This window comes from Lissotriton vulgaris, chromosome 3_2 (genome assembly GCF_964263255.1).
Source record: "Lissotriton vulgaris chromosome 3_2, aLisVul1.2, whole genome shotgun sequence".
Classification (NCBI taxonomy): Eukaryota; Metazoa; Chordata; class Amphibia; order Caudata; family Salamandridae; genus Lissotriton; species Lissotriton vulgaris.
The window spans coordinates 103,298,927-103,316,645 of NC_141690.1; the positions used below are offsets into that span (position 1 = coordinate 103,298,927).

General features: G+C 47.0%; 1 protein-coding gene across 2 annotated transcripts in view; it reads right to left on the reverse strand.

Annotated features, from left to right (window-relative positions):
- Nucleotides 1-17,719, reverse strand: part of LOC147725374 (uncharacterized) — a 2,508,159-nt gene that overhangs the window by 2,376,645 nt on the left and 113,795 nt on the right. For both annotated transcript variants that reach the window (XM_086964051.1, XM_086964052.1), the window contains exon 2: nt 6,338-6,514. In XM_086964051.1, the coding sequence (XP_086820177.1) occupies nt 6,338-6,514 (177 nt within the window). The remainder of the gene's footprint in view (nt 1-6,337; nt 6,515-17,719) is intronic.

A 17,719-nucleotide genomic window follows, 5' to 3' on the forward strand; every position in this document is an offset into this window, starting at 1 on the left:
CCGTCGTAGACATTGCCCTGCCCAGCGAGTCTGTGGTATCCAGTCCACATCGTATGGAATACCGCGCTGCGTCTCGTCCCTCCTCGAGAGCTTTAGCAAGCTTCGCCCGGGCCTCCTCCGGGCACTCTGGCAGCACGGCCGCAACCGTATAACACAGAGAGTGGGTATAGCAGCCCAAAAGGCAAGCGGTGTTGACTGACCGCAACCCACAACTGAGGGAGGAGAACAGTTTCTTACTAAACTGCTCATACCTTTTGGATTCACGATCTGGGGGTGCAGTCGGGAATGCGGATTGGGAAGTAGAGGCCTGAATAACCAGGCTCTTGGGGTTGGGGTGGGTGGACAGGAAGCTAGGGTCGCTGGGAGCTGGGCGGTGGCGCCTGGCGGCGTTCCTATCTACAGGGGGACCTGTAGCGGGCCTGGACCAGGTGCCCAACAGGTGCTCAACAGGATGTCCGTGAGAGCCTCATTAAACGGCAGCAGAGGCTCCGGCGAGCTTATCTGCGATTTAAGGACCTCGGTGAGGATGTTAGACATCACAGTTGCGACAGGGAGCGTAAGCCCCAAGGCCTTGGCCGCCCGCGTCAGCACCACACTATAGCCATAGTAGGAGGGGAGACAAAGCCAGTGTCAGGTGAAGTGTCAAGACCACTGGCTTCCCCTAGCTCGTCTGTCCAGTCCTGAAATGACTGACACTCCTGTGCCAGAGGGTCCTCAGACCCCTCCCAATCCCCCTCGTCCTCTATCTCCTGAAATTCAGGGTCAAAGGATAGAGCCGGATCGAAGAAGAATTGCTCCTCCGCCAGCATCGAATGCGGCGTCGGATCCAGACCGAGGGAGGGATCACGGACGGCGCCGTGCGGGGACGACGCCGGGGGCAACACCCTGGGGGTCGATGCCGGCAGGGTCGTAAGGTCGACCAGCGGCGACCCGGATCTGGAACCGGATCCAGCAGGGACCTGCGGCGCCGGGACAGAAGTCGTCGACGGCGCCGGGGTCGAAGTACCTGACGGCGCCAGGGCCGAAGCACCCGTCGGCGCCGGGGCCGAAGCACTCGGCTTGCATGGACTCCGTGTCGGGGCCACGGGGCCCGAAGGCACTCCCGCAGGACCCGACGGAGGAGAGAGGGACCTCATGGCCATGAGGAAGGCCTCAATCTCCTCCGGCGTAGCGTTCAGCCCAGGGACTGGTGGCTATGGAGCTGGACGCGCCACCTGCGGCTCCGGCGGCATCGCACGAGCGCCGGGGGGGACAGAAGAGCGATGTCGTCTCTTCGACTTCTTGTGCCTCTTACCTGAGGACTTGGAGCCTGACGAATGGTGACGACTCGCCGAGCTGCGATGACTGTGTCCCCGCGACCGGTCCCTCAACCCCCTCCTGGACCGGTACCTTGAGCGGCGCGGGGCCAACTGCAGGAGCTCGAGGCGCTTACGGGATCGCTCCCACCTAGCCTTCGACGTCAGGGCCCGGCAGTCGGGGCACGACCGGTCATCGTGGTCGGCCCCAAGGCAATACAGGCACCGGCGGTGAGGATCGGTAACCGACATCAGTCGGTTGCAGTTGGTTGCAGTCGGTACAGGGCTTGAACCCGGGCATCCCTACCGGCACCGAGAGTCGTAAAGATTCGAGAAGTGATCAAAAAGGATCAAAAAAGTTTAGTCAAAAAATGACTAAGGTACTGCTTCTTCCGGACCTGTGCTTGCTGGCGCGGAAAAAAAGAAGAACTGACGTCAGCGCCCCTGAAATTTGGCTCTAGTTATGCCTCTGATTTCGCAAGACAAACATAAATCATTCTGTTCAGTGTCTACTAGTAAATAAATAACACTAAATTTGCAGTGATATGGTTTTTCTTAATATATATTTCAGCAGCAGGGAGGGAACTGTGTATACTATTACCCACAAGAAGGAAACAATTGCCTTAATCCTTATTGGCACCTCGGGGAGGCGTGATAAGAATCAGGGACACGAGACGACATGATCGTGGCTGAAGTTTAGTTGCACACTCTTAGTCTTAGGATTGGTTGTCTCATGTTCCAGTTGAAGCAGCAGGTACAGGCTCAAGTTGGGTGTGGTGATAGGCAGGCTTTGCGGAATGGTGCACATGTGCTGGCAAGAAGAACCCTGACATGCATGACACCTACAGCCAGTCCTATTTAGCGTACGTGATTTTTTTTGCATTACTGAACCAAGGTGTCTAACTCATATGCCTGGCTCTGGCTGAGCTCAAGGTTCTCATGGACCCTCTACCCAAAACAAGCTGAGCATTCACATGGGTTGTGTCTGCCCTTGGGAACCGGGTCTGGCATCACAGAGGCACAGATTGAGGCGAGGCCTATACTGCGTGCATAGAGTCTGCGCTAAACATGGAAGGGCTGTGCGTTGTGTTTTTTTGTTTTTAATGTAATACTTTCCCTCCTCAGTAAGCACCAGTGCCCCTGCTCCGCAAGTTACGCAAATAAAACAGCCAAAAACTGCAACTACTGCTATGGCTATTAAAATAAATAATATTGGCCTCATTCTGTGCTGCCTGCCCCTGTACTGCAGTCACGCAGTCTGTCTCTGCTCGGTTTTCAGCAGTATTGGCGCACTATCGTGTAACAAGAGTCGAGTCGTTTCGTGTCGGGGTGCTGTGCGACTATTCACTGTGTAATTCACAAATGGGTGTAATTTCAGATGTCAATATGTTTCCCTCGTCTTCATTGCTTGATTAATGCTCGCGAGAAAGTGTCACTCTTTTCCACACAAAAACAAACATGCACATGTGCATAAAGAGTGGTGCTTGTTTCCTATTTTTTCTTTGCATAAAACTTGTCGCTGCCATCTCGCAGTTTTACTGCACCGTGAAAAACGTGTTGCTGTTACTTAACTCAGTGGCACTCATTTTATCAGGGACAGCAAGATGACACAAAAGATACGTGCCTATGCCACAGGGCAGCGAGTGCAACCTATAGATTCTAGGTTTCAATCCTGGTACAATAGCTTAGTGGGTTATATGCCTGGTCTATGTTCAACGTGCTGGGCCAACTCAAACTTTCATTCTTCTGAATAGAATTGATACCATTGAGCATGATTGTTACAACTCTGTACTACATAAACAAATATTAGAAAAATCACAGGCCCACATACAAACATTTCATGGAACTTGTATTGAGTAGCTATGATATTTTGTTGATTTCATCTGAAGACAGGAATACAGCATTGCAGATAATGTAAATATTGCCCCATGATATCAGGGCACAATGATACTGTTAAAAGTTCCATTAATCGAAGGGTATGTGAGGGATGTCTGAGTCGGGGGGGATTTTTTTTTTGCTTTCTTCCTCCTGCCTTCCTTATAATTAGTAGAATCTGAAGCGGGAATTACCTACATATGAAAGCTTTTAGAGGAACATGGCATGTTTGTATCAGCAACACGTTTAGCTGAAAATGCTTGTTTAAATTAATTCTGCCCCATTACATTTCCAAATGCCTGTGACCAAGGGGACAGGAGCCCCGAAACGCGTAAGGCTAAAGACATTTACTTTGTACATGAATAAATGCAGATTCGCCTAGAAAATACTGCTGGTGTTGGAGTACACTTTCACATCGAGGATGCTTTGTGTAACAATATATATATATATACTAGCAGCCCTTCCCGACGTTGTCCGGGTATGAATTGCTGCCGGCCAGTAGTATATTGTTTTGTAGGATTTCGTTTTGATAGCATTTCTTATCTGTGACAGGCCTGTGAAACGCTCAGATTCACAGTGCACTGCGCGTTCAGTAGTGTGTGAACTCTAGTTTCCCTACTTTATTTTTTCTTGCAATATTATATAGCGCGAACTCAGCAACATGGCATGAGCACAATTTACATTACAGAAGAACACATTCATTTGCGGTAGGCACGGGGAGACAAAGAGATTTGCCTGGAATCACAGGATGTTGAGCTGATGCAGAGATTCGAATGAAGCTCCCCAGCTCTAAAGTTCGCAATTCTAGAACTTGTGGCGGGAGGTGTGCCTAAAAGTGTATGCCGGTGCTGGCTATCAATGAGAGAGACCTGTGCATTTTTCAAATGGGTGGTGAAAAAATATGAGTATGTTGCTGGAGATGTGGGCCGCCGTGCCACCAATGTACTTACCGGGGGAGGGTAAACACCCATTATTCCGCAACTTTCTTTCCGCATACCATCACTCCGCATACTTTCATTACGAAAGTACCATGACTCTGCAATGCCATTATAACGCATGGCATTACATTTTATATGCTTTTACCAAGCACACATTTACAACGAAATTCGTTGTAAATGCATGAATGGTAAAAGCATGTTTTTTTAAATGTTTGGATAAGGTAAGTATGGGTATAGGGGTATATGTTTTGGGGTACTGAGGTATATGTTTTGGGGTGTTTGGGTATTTTAAGGGTTCAGATAGTTTTGGGTTATGGGGTACAGGGGTAGTTTTAGGGTTTAGGGATAGGTATGGGTTTTGGGGTACAGGGGTATTTTTAGGGTTCAGGGCTAGGCTTGGGGGTACAGGGGTATTTTAAGAGTTCAGGGCTAGGTTTTGGGGTACAGGTGTATTTTAGGGTTCAGGGGTAGGTTTGGGGTTTGGTGTACTGCGTTATTTTTAGGGTTCAGGGCTAGGTTTGGGTTTTGGGGTACAGGGGTATTTTTCGGGTTCAGGGGTAGGTTTGGGTTTTGGGGTACAGGGGCATTTTAAGGGTTCAGGGCTAGGTTTGGGGGTACAGGGGTATTTTAGGGATCAGGGGTAGGTTTGGTTTTGAGGTACAGGGGTATTTTTAGGGTTCAGGGCTAGGCTTGCGGGTATAGGGGTATTTTAAGGGTTCAGAGCTAGGTTTTGGGGTACAGGGGTATTTTAGGGTTCAGGGGTAGGTTTGGGTTTTGGGGTACTGGGTTATTTTTAGGGTTCAGGGCTAGGTTTGGGTTTTGGGGTACAGGGGTATTTTTAGGGTTCAGGGGTATGTTTGGGTTTTGGGGTACAGGGGCATTTTAAGGGTTCAGGGCTAGGTTTGGGGGTACAGGGGTATTTTAGGGTTCAGGGGTAGGTTTGGGTTTTGGGGTACAGTGGTATTTTTAGGGTTCAGGGCTAGATTTGGGTTTTGGGGTACAGGGGTATTTTTAGTGTTCAGGGGTAGGTTTGGGTTTTGAGGTACAGGGGTATTTTTAGTGTTCAGGGGTAGGTTTGGGTTTTGAGTTACAGGGGTATTTTAAGGGTTCAGGGCTAGGTTTGGGTTTTGGGGTACAGGGGTATTTTAGGGTTCAGGGGTAGGTTTTGGGGTACAGTGGTATTTTTAGGGTTCAGGGCTAGGTTTGGGTTTTGGGGTACAGGGGTATTTTTTAGGGTTCAGGGGTAGGTTTGGGTTTTGAGGTACAGGGGTATTTATAGGGTTCAGGGCTAGGCTTGGGTTTTGGGGTACAGGGGTATTTTTAGGGTTTAGGGATAGGTTTGGGTTTTGGGGTACAGGGTATATTTATAGGGTTAAGATGGGTTAGTGTTTAAGGGTGTTGGGGTATTTTAAGGAGTAAGGGTGGGTTATGATTATGGGGTGCAGGGGTATTTAAAGGGAGCAGTGTGGGATTAGCACACGATATGAGACATGGCATGAAGGGCGGAACGTACCACACACCCCCAGCATTTGTCACGCCCACAGCACACGCCCACAGCACAACGCAGACACGCCCACAAGGGACTACTTTGCTGGCACGGTTCTTTTACCTTTTAAATGTACATGGCAGGCGTCTGCATAGCCTATGTCCTTCTGCTGCAACTGCCCTTTCCAACGCTGTATTGGGTGTTGTGATTGGTGCTGTGGTTCCTGAGATTACCCGCCTCAAAGGTTTGGGCTCTCTCTTCATTATTTTAGTATGGATGTATATATATACATATATATATATATATATATATATATATATATATATATATATATATATATATATATATATATATATATATATATATATATATATATATATATATACACATAAACCCACTTACCTGCAAAATACTTACATTTCCGTTGTTAAGTCATGAGTGGTAAAGGCATATTCATTGTAAAATACAAATTGGTAAAGGCATGCATGGTTAAAGACACATGCGTTGCAAATTCTGTGTGGTAATAGCACGCAGGGTTAAGACGTCATGGTAAAGACTATTTCCCCAATTACAAACTCAAAGGTCTACCTTGGAAACACCATTTGCCATCAATGGCCTAATGAAAATGAATTACAAATCTGCACAACATTGTAAAATTGCCATTATGTTATTAACCACAAGCACAAAGACTATTATGTCAGTTTAAGGGTGTAGATACTTTATGGATTCTGTCTCTCAATTACCATTATGTGAAAGGAAACCAATCTTGGTGCGATTTTCTTTCAGTTCTTCTAGCAGTGATTTTACATTTTCGAATGCTATGCATAAATCATTGTTTTCTTCTTGTATTGCCGATTGTCCTGCTAAATCCTTTAGATTGTCACAGCAAAGTTGCATCTTATATTGGTTAAAATCTCTTTCTGCAAAACATAAAAAGAAGAAAGAACATTTGTAATACAATAGTGAGATGAGAATGGCCTTTAAGTGCATAACTCAAGTTAAGAAACGCCGCTCTTAATAATGTTACTTTTCAAGTCAATTCTCCAAAACTCTTAGGTATACAGGAAGTAGATAACTATGATGAATCTTTAAGCATAAAATAGAGAATAAAAAGACTCACATTATAAATGTAACAGATAAGCAGTTGTCTGGAAAATGTTCCGTTCTTAAACAAATCTTCTCCCCACAATTTAGAGTAATGCTGACGTTGCTTATACCCTAATTTGTATGAATGAGTGTATTCCCTATGCTTTATATTCATTTTGTCTAAAAACACTTTTTGAAAGTAAGGGGCACAGCACTCGACATCTTGAACAGAATATCACACTCTAATTTGCTGGGGAAAGACTGCTCCTCTGCCAAAAGAACATGGACTCTGTAAAACTAGTTGCATTTCAGTCACTTTATCAAAATATGAAACGTTTTTCTAGGGATGTGACACATTTCTGCTATGAGTCTCTCCACTATGGTCTATGTAGACCAGCAAGGTTTGGTATGGCGTTTAACAACCTACCCAAAGAAGGCTTCTCAATCCTCAATGTTGGATTTACTGCTTGATTGTGTCATCCTAAACTACTCTTGGCCTCCAAATTAGGTTTAAATGTTGATGATTTTTCGAAATGGTTAGGCATGAAATCGGACACAACGACGTAATAGGCAAAATGGTTTTGCCAATAGTAATCAAAAGTCAAAATGTAATTTTGGCAGTCAAGCAAATATCCAGATGAGAGAGCGCAAGTTGAGAAAAATGTATAAGTACACCATATTTACAATTTAGATGTACGAATTTAGTTAAAGCATTTAGAAGTGTCGAAAATATATGGAAGTACATATACTTATGAGTGTTTAATCAATGTAGAATGCATATTTTAGAGTGTGAAGCTAATGTAGTAATGTTTAGAAAGAGTGCTGTCAAGACCCCATGTTATGTGGCTGTTTCAGAAGAGGATCAAATGCTGTTAAACGTAGAAATGTGCAGGCCTCATGGCAACGTATGAAGAACGGAAACTTGCCTTTACAGCCCCACATAGGGTGGATTACTATTATTTAGAATATTATTGATCATGCGTTAGAAATTATGTTTTGTAGAAGTGCTTCATATAATCAGAGTGTAATAAGTAGCATTTGTTTTAGTTTAAGAAATAAAGGTTCACAGAGTGCAAGATTCTTGCAAAAGTAATTTAGTAGGCCTGGAAAGATAAAGTCGCTTCTTTGATCTGCATGTGCTAGTTAAATTCAGGTCTCGTTAAGCATAAATTGCCGACTATGTTTAAAGTTTACGACTTAAGAGATAAACTGGAGGTCGGAATTTGGGGCCCAATTCATGGGTGTCTGTTTGCAGGTGTGAGGGGGTTCTAATCAAGAGAGTGATGAATAGAGCTCTGTCCGGGGAGACAGGCACAGGCCTGGAGGAGGCTCTAGGAATTTGCTGGGGGGTACCGGTGAGCCGAGAAGAAGCCTGGGAAGCAAGGTCAACGCTAACAAGAAGCCCAGAGGAGTATCAGTATGGAAAAAGCCAGAACCGAAACCACGTGAGAGGTGTATGTGAGGGGCGTCTCTGAGGGGCGTTTCAACTGTAATTGTGATTTTGTATTAGGGACAGCACCCTGGGGTGGAGTTAGAGCAGATGGCCTGAGGACCCTTAGAGAGCGGATGGGTAGGCAGAGAGGGCATGACTGCAATGCACAGATTCACATCAGAGACTAAAGGAAAGCGAGTGAACTTCTTTGGAAGTCACCACGGCTGACACCTTTTTAGGTTAAGATTCTGCTAAGTAGGGATGTCACCTAGTCCAGTGTAGGGACAGTCTAACCTGACTTTTCTCTCTTTGTAAATGACGCTTAAATTACAACTAGTGTCTATTCTTGCCAACCTGCTGATATTTGAGTTGGTTTTGGTGATATTCTTCTGTTGCCTAAGATCGTTTAGGGAATTCATGTTTGTGTTGGTGCCAGTATACCTGCTGAACCTTATATTGAGATGTTTGTATCTTCAGTTATCTTTGGCTTTATAATAAAACTTTAAACTTATTTGTGGTAAGTGGTTCTTCAGAGTCTTGCCAATTTTTGATTTGCTTAACCTAGTAGTGGATTGCTTTTTACTCTATGACAGGCAACAAAGATTCAGTCGACCTAAGTGGGGATTTAGATCTAGAGTTATCAGATACCAGATCAAAAATCCCGCCTTCCCAGTTGGTAGCAGTGTAGGATGGTTGCCTTCTAGAGGAGGGTGACCTAGACTAGGTTAAAGATTACCCCGAGGCCCCTAGAGATCGAGAGATGACCAGCAGAAGAATCAACTGCCGAAAAAGGTGCTGACGGCACGGGAAAAAGCAGCTAAGTCGGTCGAGAGTGAGTATAATAAGGGTCATGTGTTGTCAGATTGCGGTGGTTTGTGTTGTATTTGTGTTGTAATGTCATGCGGAGTTGAATGCCTGTAGTGTGATTGAGGCAGGGTTGTGAGCGCGCGCAACCTGGTGAAAATCTTAAGTTCAGAGAAGAACTTAAGTGGTTCGGGTGTATCGGACATCCAGAGTAATTGTCGACCATTGTGAAGGGGGTCATGATGTACCATTGATCGCCCGCAGGACCGTGATAGGGGGAATGCGAGAGTGAGTGTATGAGTAACGAACGCTGGTCGGAAGTTACTGTGTGTAAGCAACCTATCAGTTAAGGCGATTGTCTGGACGTCTACGGAAAGACATTTCGTCAGTTGAGGTGACAATTACAGTTAGACTGTGGGCGTACAGTCAAAAAAAGTGATCGCTTGGTCGGAAGTAATCATTTTTCAGAGTATGAATGGGACGCATGCATGACCGGGATACGAGCTGAGAAAGGAGGGGAACTGCTGCGAAGGGGACGAGTGACGTCAGAGAGAGCCGCGCTGTGATAGGCCGGTTGGTGTGAAGCCGCGCTGTGATAGGCCGGTTGGAGCAAGAACCGCGCTGTGATAGGCCAGTTAGCAAGAACCGCGCTGGGATTGGTGGATTGTCATCAGGAAGTAAACAAACGCAGGGAATTAAGGAAACTGGTAGATTTGATCATGAAGTGTTTTAAAAGCGTGAGAGCGATCTTTAAGAGAGAAAGGAGAGAATCCTTGGACGGGGAAGAGGCCCCGCCAGAGGGTACACCAGCTCATTATATGGCCACGAATGTTGGGTTGCATACTATACTGTGGATTTCTAATTGGAGTAAGATTACAGAGGGGAACGAGGAACTGACGTTTCCGAAATATGGAACATTTAGATTAGAAGTATTGCACCAGTTAAAAGCAGTTATGACCTCAACGAGAACTCTGCCCAGACCAACACAGTTTGAAGCCCTTAATGCATGGATTAGGGCGGCACACAACAGGAACCAGAACAGGCGTCAAGAAAGAGTGAGACGATCGGTAAGAGCAGTGCAGGATGCCAAATGGGATGAGGAAGCTAAAAAGTGGAGAGTGCAGACTATTGAAGTAGATAAACTGTATCCAGTGATAAAAGTTGCAGGAGACAAGAGACCACCTGAGGAGGATGATGAGAGCGAGACAGAGGACAGTCTGATAAATAGGCTGTTGATAGACAGACCGCCTCCGTACAATAGAGGGATGGAAGGTGCCGAGCTCCAAAGGGGGGATGGGGCTGGCATAGGAGAGTATAGACCACCTCCTATAACAGACAGGGAATACGCCAAAGGTGAGGAAACAGCTCAACCTAGTCCAGTACAGAGAGTAGTCGGAAGAATCGTGGTACAAAAGGTGCCAGAAATGGAGCGTGCTAAGTCCTATCAATTGCCAGACGCTCTCCAAGTACCTGTTACCATAGGTCCTATAGTATCGATTTATGACCCAGAGAAAGCACGAGAGGAGGAACAGGTACGGCTAGACAGGGAGAGAGCAGAAATGGAAAACCGGAACAATATGATTAATTCTCAAAGGCAGTTGTCAGGACCAAGAGATTGGAGCACCCCATTGAATTCAGCAGTGGATCCCGTAATAGATCAGGGGGGTCAGTGAGGACCGATGGATCTGAGGGGACCACGGCCGAAGTCCTTTAAGGAATTGAGGGCTGACCTGAGAGAGTGGGATGCTAACATAGGGACCCAGAGTAGCAGGTCAGGAGCGGAAGCTGAATGGGGAAGCCGAGGCGATGGAACATTGTCTCACTGTGGGGCTAGTGGGGCTAGTGAAAGCGGTCGTGGAGAAGTGTGGCTCACTGGTTAGAGCAGGCAGACCCTGAAGCAGAGATCAGACCCGGGACCAGGGTTCAATTCCCGACGCGGCAGGGTCTTGAGCTCAAATGTCCACGGACTCGATAATTCTCGCTTCGGTGCCTGACCTAATCATGGGTTCACACTCTGCAACTCTGGGCATTAAGCTTGCTTAATCTCCACAACGGCCCCCGCGGCGGGATGCCTGGCTTTCACCTTGGGGATGCCCTGTAGGGGCTATCTCACAGGGAAAAGCCAGGACGGGTTCCCAATGCAAGCGCCGGGACACCCCGTTGGGGTAGCCGTGCGCTATATAAGATACACTAAAAAAAAAAAAAAAAAAGTCAGGAGAATAGAGGGGCTACACGTCATTCCCTTAATGGAAATGGACAGGAGCAAGAGGATAGAAGTGCAGAATGTGGAAGGGTGTCTCGTCTCATTCACGGCGAAGGAGACCGAAGGACACAAGAGTACAGAGACAGGTTTAAGTGCACCCACCATACACCTGGTGATAACGTACAACATTGGAATCGCGGGAACGTGGGGAGCCACGAGGTGCCTCGCCATGCGTCAAGCGATCATGGGCAGGAGCAGGATCGCGGAAGCATGGGGAGCTGTGAAGGGTCTTACCATGTGTTGAGCGATACTAGACAGCAGAGGAATTGCGAAAGCATGGGGACTAATGGAGTGTCTTATCATGCACCTAGAGAAACCAAGCAGAACGGGAAATGTGGGACTATGGGGAATAGAGCAGTGTTTCACCATACACCAAGAGGGGACGCAACTGCGTGGGACCTGGAGAGATGGGAACATGGGAGGACTCCCCATAACTCACCTGAGCCTAGGCGTAGGGCTCGGAGTTGGGATGGGAGAGATGTCAATGGACTCTCTAGAGATAACACACTGAAAGCTGAAATAAAGGCAAGAAGGCTAGATGTAACCAGTTTAAAATCTGATCTGGATGAGATAATAGATGGCACGTTGCCTTTGGAAAGGATTGACATGTACGAGCAAGATGAGGTGCTGTTTATAGCAAAGGATATTACCCGAAAGGCGAGAGCAGTACATGAGAAATTATCTGAATTGGCAGACAAGTATATGGTAGACTTGTCGAGAACAAAGGCATTACAGGGTAACCATAGGTTGCATTATTCAGATCAGGATCTGGATGAGAGGAGGACAATGGGATTAAAAACACACATAAGGGAACTGATCACAGGAATAAGGACATGGAGAGATTTGGATAAATGGGAAGAAAGGTGGTCCAAGAAAGGAACTGTCAGGCGGAGCACAATTGTGATGTCCCCGGAGGGAGGGCTACCGAGGATGGAAGCTTACCCTTTGCGAGAAGTAGCGAATGGGAGCTATGCACATGTGCCATGGAGTAGGGGAGATTTAGCTGCATTTACCAACTCCTTTCCTAAACTGAGAGAAAATCCAGTGGAGTGGTACAAACAAGTAGAGAGGTTTGTAAAAATCTCTAAAGTACTGTGGATTGATTTGAACACCCTATTTGATATCGTAGTTCCAGGAGACTTGTGGACAGCATGCAAGGTTAGCATAGAATGGCCCACATCTGAACCAGAGAGGGATGCTCAGACTAATGGACCGTCTGAAAGAGTCATGGAGAAATATGAAAGGGTAATGACATGGCTGAAAGATAAGGTGCCACCGCAGGATATAGATTGGGTGAAAATAGATCGAACTAGGCAGGAACCCAAGGAAACAGTCCATGAATATTATGAGAGACTACTGAAAACGTTCAAACAATACAGTGGACTGGATGTAATGGATCCCAAAGACATAGGACAGTTTGTGTCAAAATTCGTTTTGGGACTGAGACCTGATATTTGCTTGATGATTCAGCAACATTTAATTTGCTGGCAAAACAAACCGTTAGATGAAATTTTGAGGTATGCAAGGTATTGTAGTGATGAAATTGATTCTAAAGCAAAAAAACTTAAGGAAAAGCTGATGTTGGTTCAGATGCAGTCAGCTGGAAAGGGTGGGCAACAGCAGCAGGGAACAGGGACCATGGGAAGGAGATCAAATAATCAGAATAGGGACAATGAGGAAAATCCGAGACCCAGAGTAGACCTGGCTACCTTGAAAAAGACGACAAAGTGTCACCAGTGTCACCAGGTGGGACATTGGAAACGCGGGTGTCCCTATAACCCTGAAAATGGAGAACTGGAAATAGAGGAAGAAGAAGTTCAGAACAATCCAGTAAAAGGGACGACAATACCCAAGGGTAAGGTGGTCAAAGGGGGGACTTCAGCTCCTCGAGCCCAGTTCCCTCAACCACCCAGAATAGCGACAGGGGGAAAGACCTATAGACAGATGCCTCTTTTTGTAGGAGGAGAAGAGTGTTACTATGTTGACCCGTTGACTGGACAGCGTGTGAGTGGAGAGGAGGACTGTACCCTCGGGCAGCTCTAGAGGTGGACCAAAGGGGACCGTATGTGGAGGCAGAAGTAGCAGGGTGTCCTACGACCTTCTTGGTGGACACGGGGGCCACTCGATCTACTCTGAGATCAGCAGTGGTTCCTGACCTGCCAATGTCAGGGGAAACCATTCAAGTGGTAGGAGTCGCAAATAGGAGAATGACTAGTCCTTTGACGGAACCAGTACTGGTGCGAATAGGAAAATACAGTGAGGAACATCAGTTTGTAGTATGTGATTCTAGCCCTGTGTGTCTATTAGGAAGAGATTTATTGTGCAAATTAAATTGCACCATATACTGCACGCCTCAGGGAGTGGAAGTGCAGACTAACGACGATGATGCCACCTTTAAGGTTGCAAATTCAAAGGTATGCATAGAGTTGTATCCTACCTTGACGGTGGAAGAGCTCCCTTGGGATTTAAGAGAGACGGTGTCGTCCGAAGTGTGGGATTTCACTGGGGAAGAGATAGGACTGATCAAAGGAGTGGAGCCAGTGAAAATCATGATAAAACCAAATGTTGAGTATCCAAGAACGCCTCAATACAAATTGACCCCGGATACGATTGCAGGAATAAAGCCCGTGATCGACTCCATGATTAAACAGGGAATACTGAAAGAAATCGTGGGTAGTCCATGTAACTCCCCGATTATGGGTTTGCAGAAACCCAGTGGGAAATTCAGAAAAGTGCAGGACCTCCGAAAGATTAATAACATAGTCGTTTCGTGTTGTCCAGTGGTATCGAATCCATCAGTGATATTGTTTCAGATTGCTGCCTTACCATCTACATATTCCGTCATTCGTGCGGATCGTCCTGAAGGCAAGCGGGGTGGTGGAGTGGCTTTAATAGCTCGTACTGATTTCAATTTTCAAACCCTTCCTTCCCCACTTATCACCGATGTCGATCTACTTGTAGCTCGTTCTACCTCCCACCAAGCCCCCCTCACTTTTGCCCTTATTTACCGTCCCCCCCAGTCCACCCCTTCGTTTCTCCCCGATATCCAGACTCTTTTGGCCACTTTGGTAGTTAATAATTCTTCTGTATTGGTTTTAGGGGATCTCAATTTCTGGCCCAATGACCCTGCCGAAAGCCCCCAATCCAAGGAATTCACCAGCCTTATGAAAAACTTGAATTTCGTACCGCTCATCCACAGTCCAACCCACCTACATGGCCACATGCTAGATCAAATTTGGACACTGAATGTTCCATCCACTTCCCCCATTATATCCCCTTGCCCATGGTCAGATCACTCCACCATCACGCTTTCCCTTGCCCTAGCACCCCTGGTTAACCCCCCCCTTCCCAAAAACACCTGGGTTCGGAAATGGGGTAAGGTAGACATGCCCTCCTTCTGTTCAGCCCTGGCCAAGACCTGTCCGGATCTTACCGGTCTGACAGCCGCCCCTCAGCTGGCCGCAATTAACAACTGGCTCACGGTGGCAGGCGACGAATTTGCCCCCCTCAAGCGGCTCTCAGTTAAACGGGCCCACGCAGCCAATCGTTGGTTTACCTCCAACCTTAAAGAGAAAAAACTTGCTGCAAGAAGGGCTGAACGAGTCTGGAGAAGAACTTACGACCCTGCCCAAAAAACAATTTACTTGGCCGCTCTGCAAACCTATAAAAAGAGCATCCTGGAAGCAAAAGCTGAATACTACACCAACAGGATAATGGTCGCTGAGTCACAATCGAAAGAAATCTTCTCCACTGTCCATGAACTTGCCTCATCCACCAGAGCCACAGCAACCATCCCCCCGTCCCAATCCCTCTGTGACTCGCTCAATGAGTTTTTTATAGACAAAGTCGTTAAAATTAAACACAACATTCCCCCGCCTTCCTCCACCTTTGTTGACCCTTCCCCCCCCCCCCACTACCGTTAAACTGGCCAACTTCCCACTTCTTACCATTGACACTCTCCGTCCTCTGCTCCAACGGGTCAAATCAGGCTCACCCCTGGATTTTGCTCCTGCCTGCATACTCAGGGAAGTTTACTCAGCCTACCCCACCCCCCCTTTGACCCTCTTTAACGACTCACTTATTCATGGTCATGTTCCCATTTCACACAAATCGGCGGCTGTCATCCCAATCCTAAAAAAATTGGACGCCGATCCCTCCTCCCCTTCCAATTACCGCCCCATTTCACTCCTCCCTTACCTTGCAAAGGTTCTTGAAACTCACATCACTTCTACTCTGAGCACTCACCTTGAGGCAAACCATTGCCTATCTCCTTGTCAAGCTGGCTTCCGTCCCCTGCATTCTACTGAAAAAGTGGTCATCTCAGTCATGGACAAGCTGCGTGAAGGCATCAACATCATCCTTCCGCGAGCCTTGATTCTCCTAGACCTATCCGCCGCTTTTGACACGGTGGACCATACCATCCTCCTTAACCGTGTCAAGGCGGCGGGCATAGAGGGCTTAGCCTTTTCTTGGCTGGAGTTCTTTCTTGCTGGGAGAACTCAAGGAGTCAATTTGGCTGGCTTTGCGGCGGCCTCTCGTAAGGTAGAATGCGGGGTTCCCCAGGGTTCATCACTTTCCCCTCTTTTGTTCAACCTTTATATTTTTCCCCTCATTTTTATGTTACAGCAACTGGAGGTCACCGTGTTCAATTACGCGGATGATATCCAGTTAATCTTCAATCTGTCCCATTCACCTTCATCTGCCCTGAACGTCCAAACTACCATGACTCTCATTCAAGATTGGATGAACTGCAGCCACCTCAAACTTAATCCGGACAAGACCGAGCTGGTCCTGACCGGAGGTGGCTGCAGCCCTTGGTCCCCTTCCTTCTGGCGCCCCTCCCTTGGTGCCCCTCCACTCCCGGTGTCCAAAGTGAAAACTCTGGGAATCTTTCTTAATCCCCAGCTCACTGTTCACCCGCAAGTCAGCTCTGTGGTTTCTTCATGTTTCTTTTCCCTCAGAGTGATTAGGAAAGTTTCTCGTTTCTTCTCCCCCTCAGCTTTAAAAATCATTATGCTGGCCATGGTATTGTCCCGTATAGACTATGGAAACATAGTCTATAATGGAGCCCCTGCATACATGATCCATCGACTACAACTGGTGCAGAATCAGGCGGCCCGCCTGATCCATGGCCTCCCTAGATATCATCGGGTCACCCCATTACTCAAAACCCTGCACTGGCTCCCTGTGAGAGAGCGTGCCCTGTTTAAACTCGGCTGCCTTACGTATCAGGCCAGAGCGGGCACTGCCCCCGAGTTCATCTGCTCTCTCATTAAACCATACTGTCCAGGCAGAGCACTTCGCTCGGCCCATTTGGCCCTCCTTACCATCCCCCGCTTTAAAAAGCAGAGGGCGGGCGGAGCGAGATTCGCTGTCCTGGCTCCAATCTTTTGGAACTCTCTCCCGGTTACTCTGCGCACCTCACCTTCCTACCTCCTGTTCCGGAAAAATCTCAAAACTTTTCTGTTTACACAAGCCTACCCTTAATCTCTCTGCTGCTGCTGCCATCCACTGATCACCGCTGGGTATGCGAGCGCTGTACAAATGTTTTTAAATTCAAATTCAAATTCAGATACCATTCCAAGCTGAGTGGTTCACAGTGATAGACCTTTGCCAGGCCTTCTTTTCAATCCCCTTGGATGAAGAGAGCCAATTTCTTTTCCCATTTAAGCTGGAAAATCGCGTATTAACATGGTGCCGTATCCCACAGGGGTATACAGAAAGCCCATCGATTTTTAACCAGCTGCTCAAGAAGAATCTTGAAAGTCTAGTACTGCCACAGAACTCGGTTCTGGTCCAGTACATAGACGACCTGCTTGTTGCGTCAGAAACAGAGGAAGCTTGTAAAATAGACACCATCACCTTGCTGAACCATTTAGCTGAGAACGGACACAAGGTGTCTCCGAGCAAACTACAGTACTGTCTGACAGAAGTACAGTACTTGGGTCACAGAATTGAAAAAGGGAAACGGAAGGTGTCACCAGACAGGATAGAGGCGATCATGAAAATGAATTCGCCCACGACACAAAGAGAGGTCAGGATGTTTCTAGGAATGGTTGGTTATTGCCGACAGTGGATAGCTAATTTTTCCCTGAAAGCAAAACCTTTACAAAAACTGACGCACAAGGAGGTGAGTGATCCGGTACCATGGGACAAGGACTGTTTGATGGCATTCTTGCAGCTGAGAGAGGACTTGTGTCGTGCTCCTGCTCTGGGAATGCCAGATTACGAAAAACCATTCTTACTTTACTGCTGTGAAAGAGAAGGTTGTGCTTCGTCAGTTCTAGCCCAAATTCATGGAAATGCCCGTAGACCAGTTGCGTACTTCTCGGCTACTTTAGATCCAGTAGCCGCAGCATTGCCCGGATGTCTCAAATCCGTTGCTGCAACGGGTGTCAGCATTGAGAGGTGTGAAAGCATTGTAATGGGACACCAGTTAGTGGTGTATGTACCTCATTCTGTAGAACTGTTAATGACCAGGACCAAGACACAGCATTTGACAAATAACAGGCTCACGCGCTACGAGCAAGTTATTCTTGC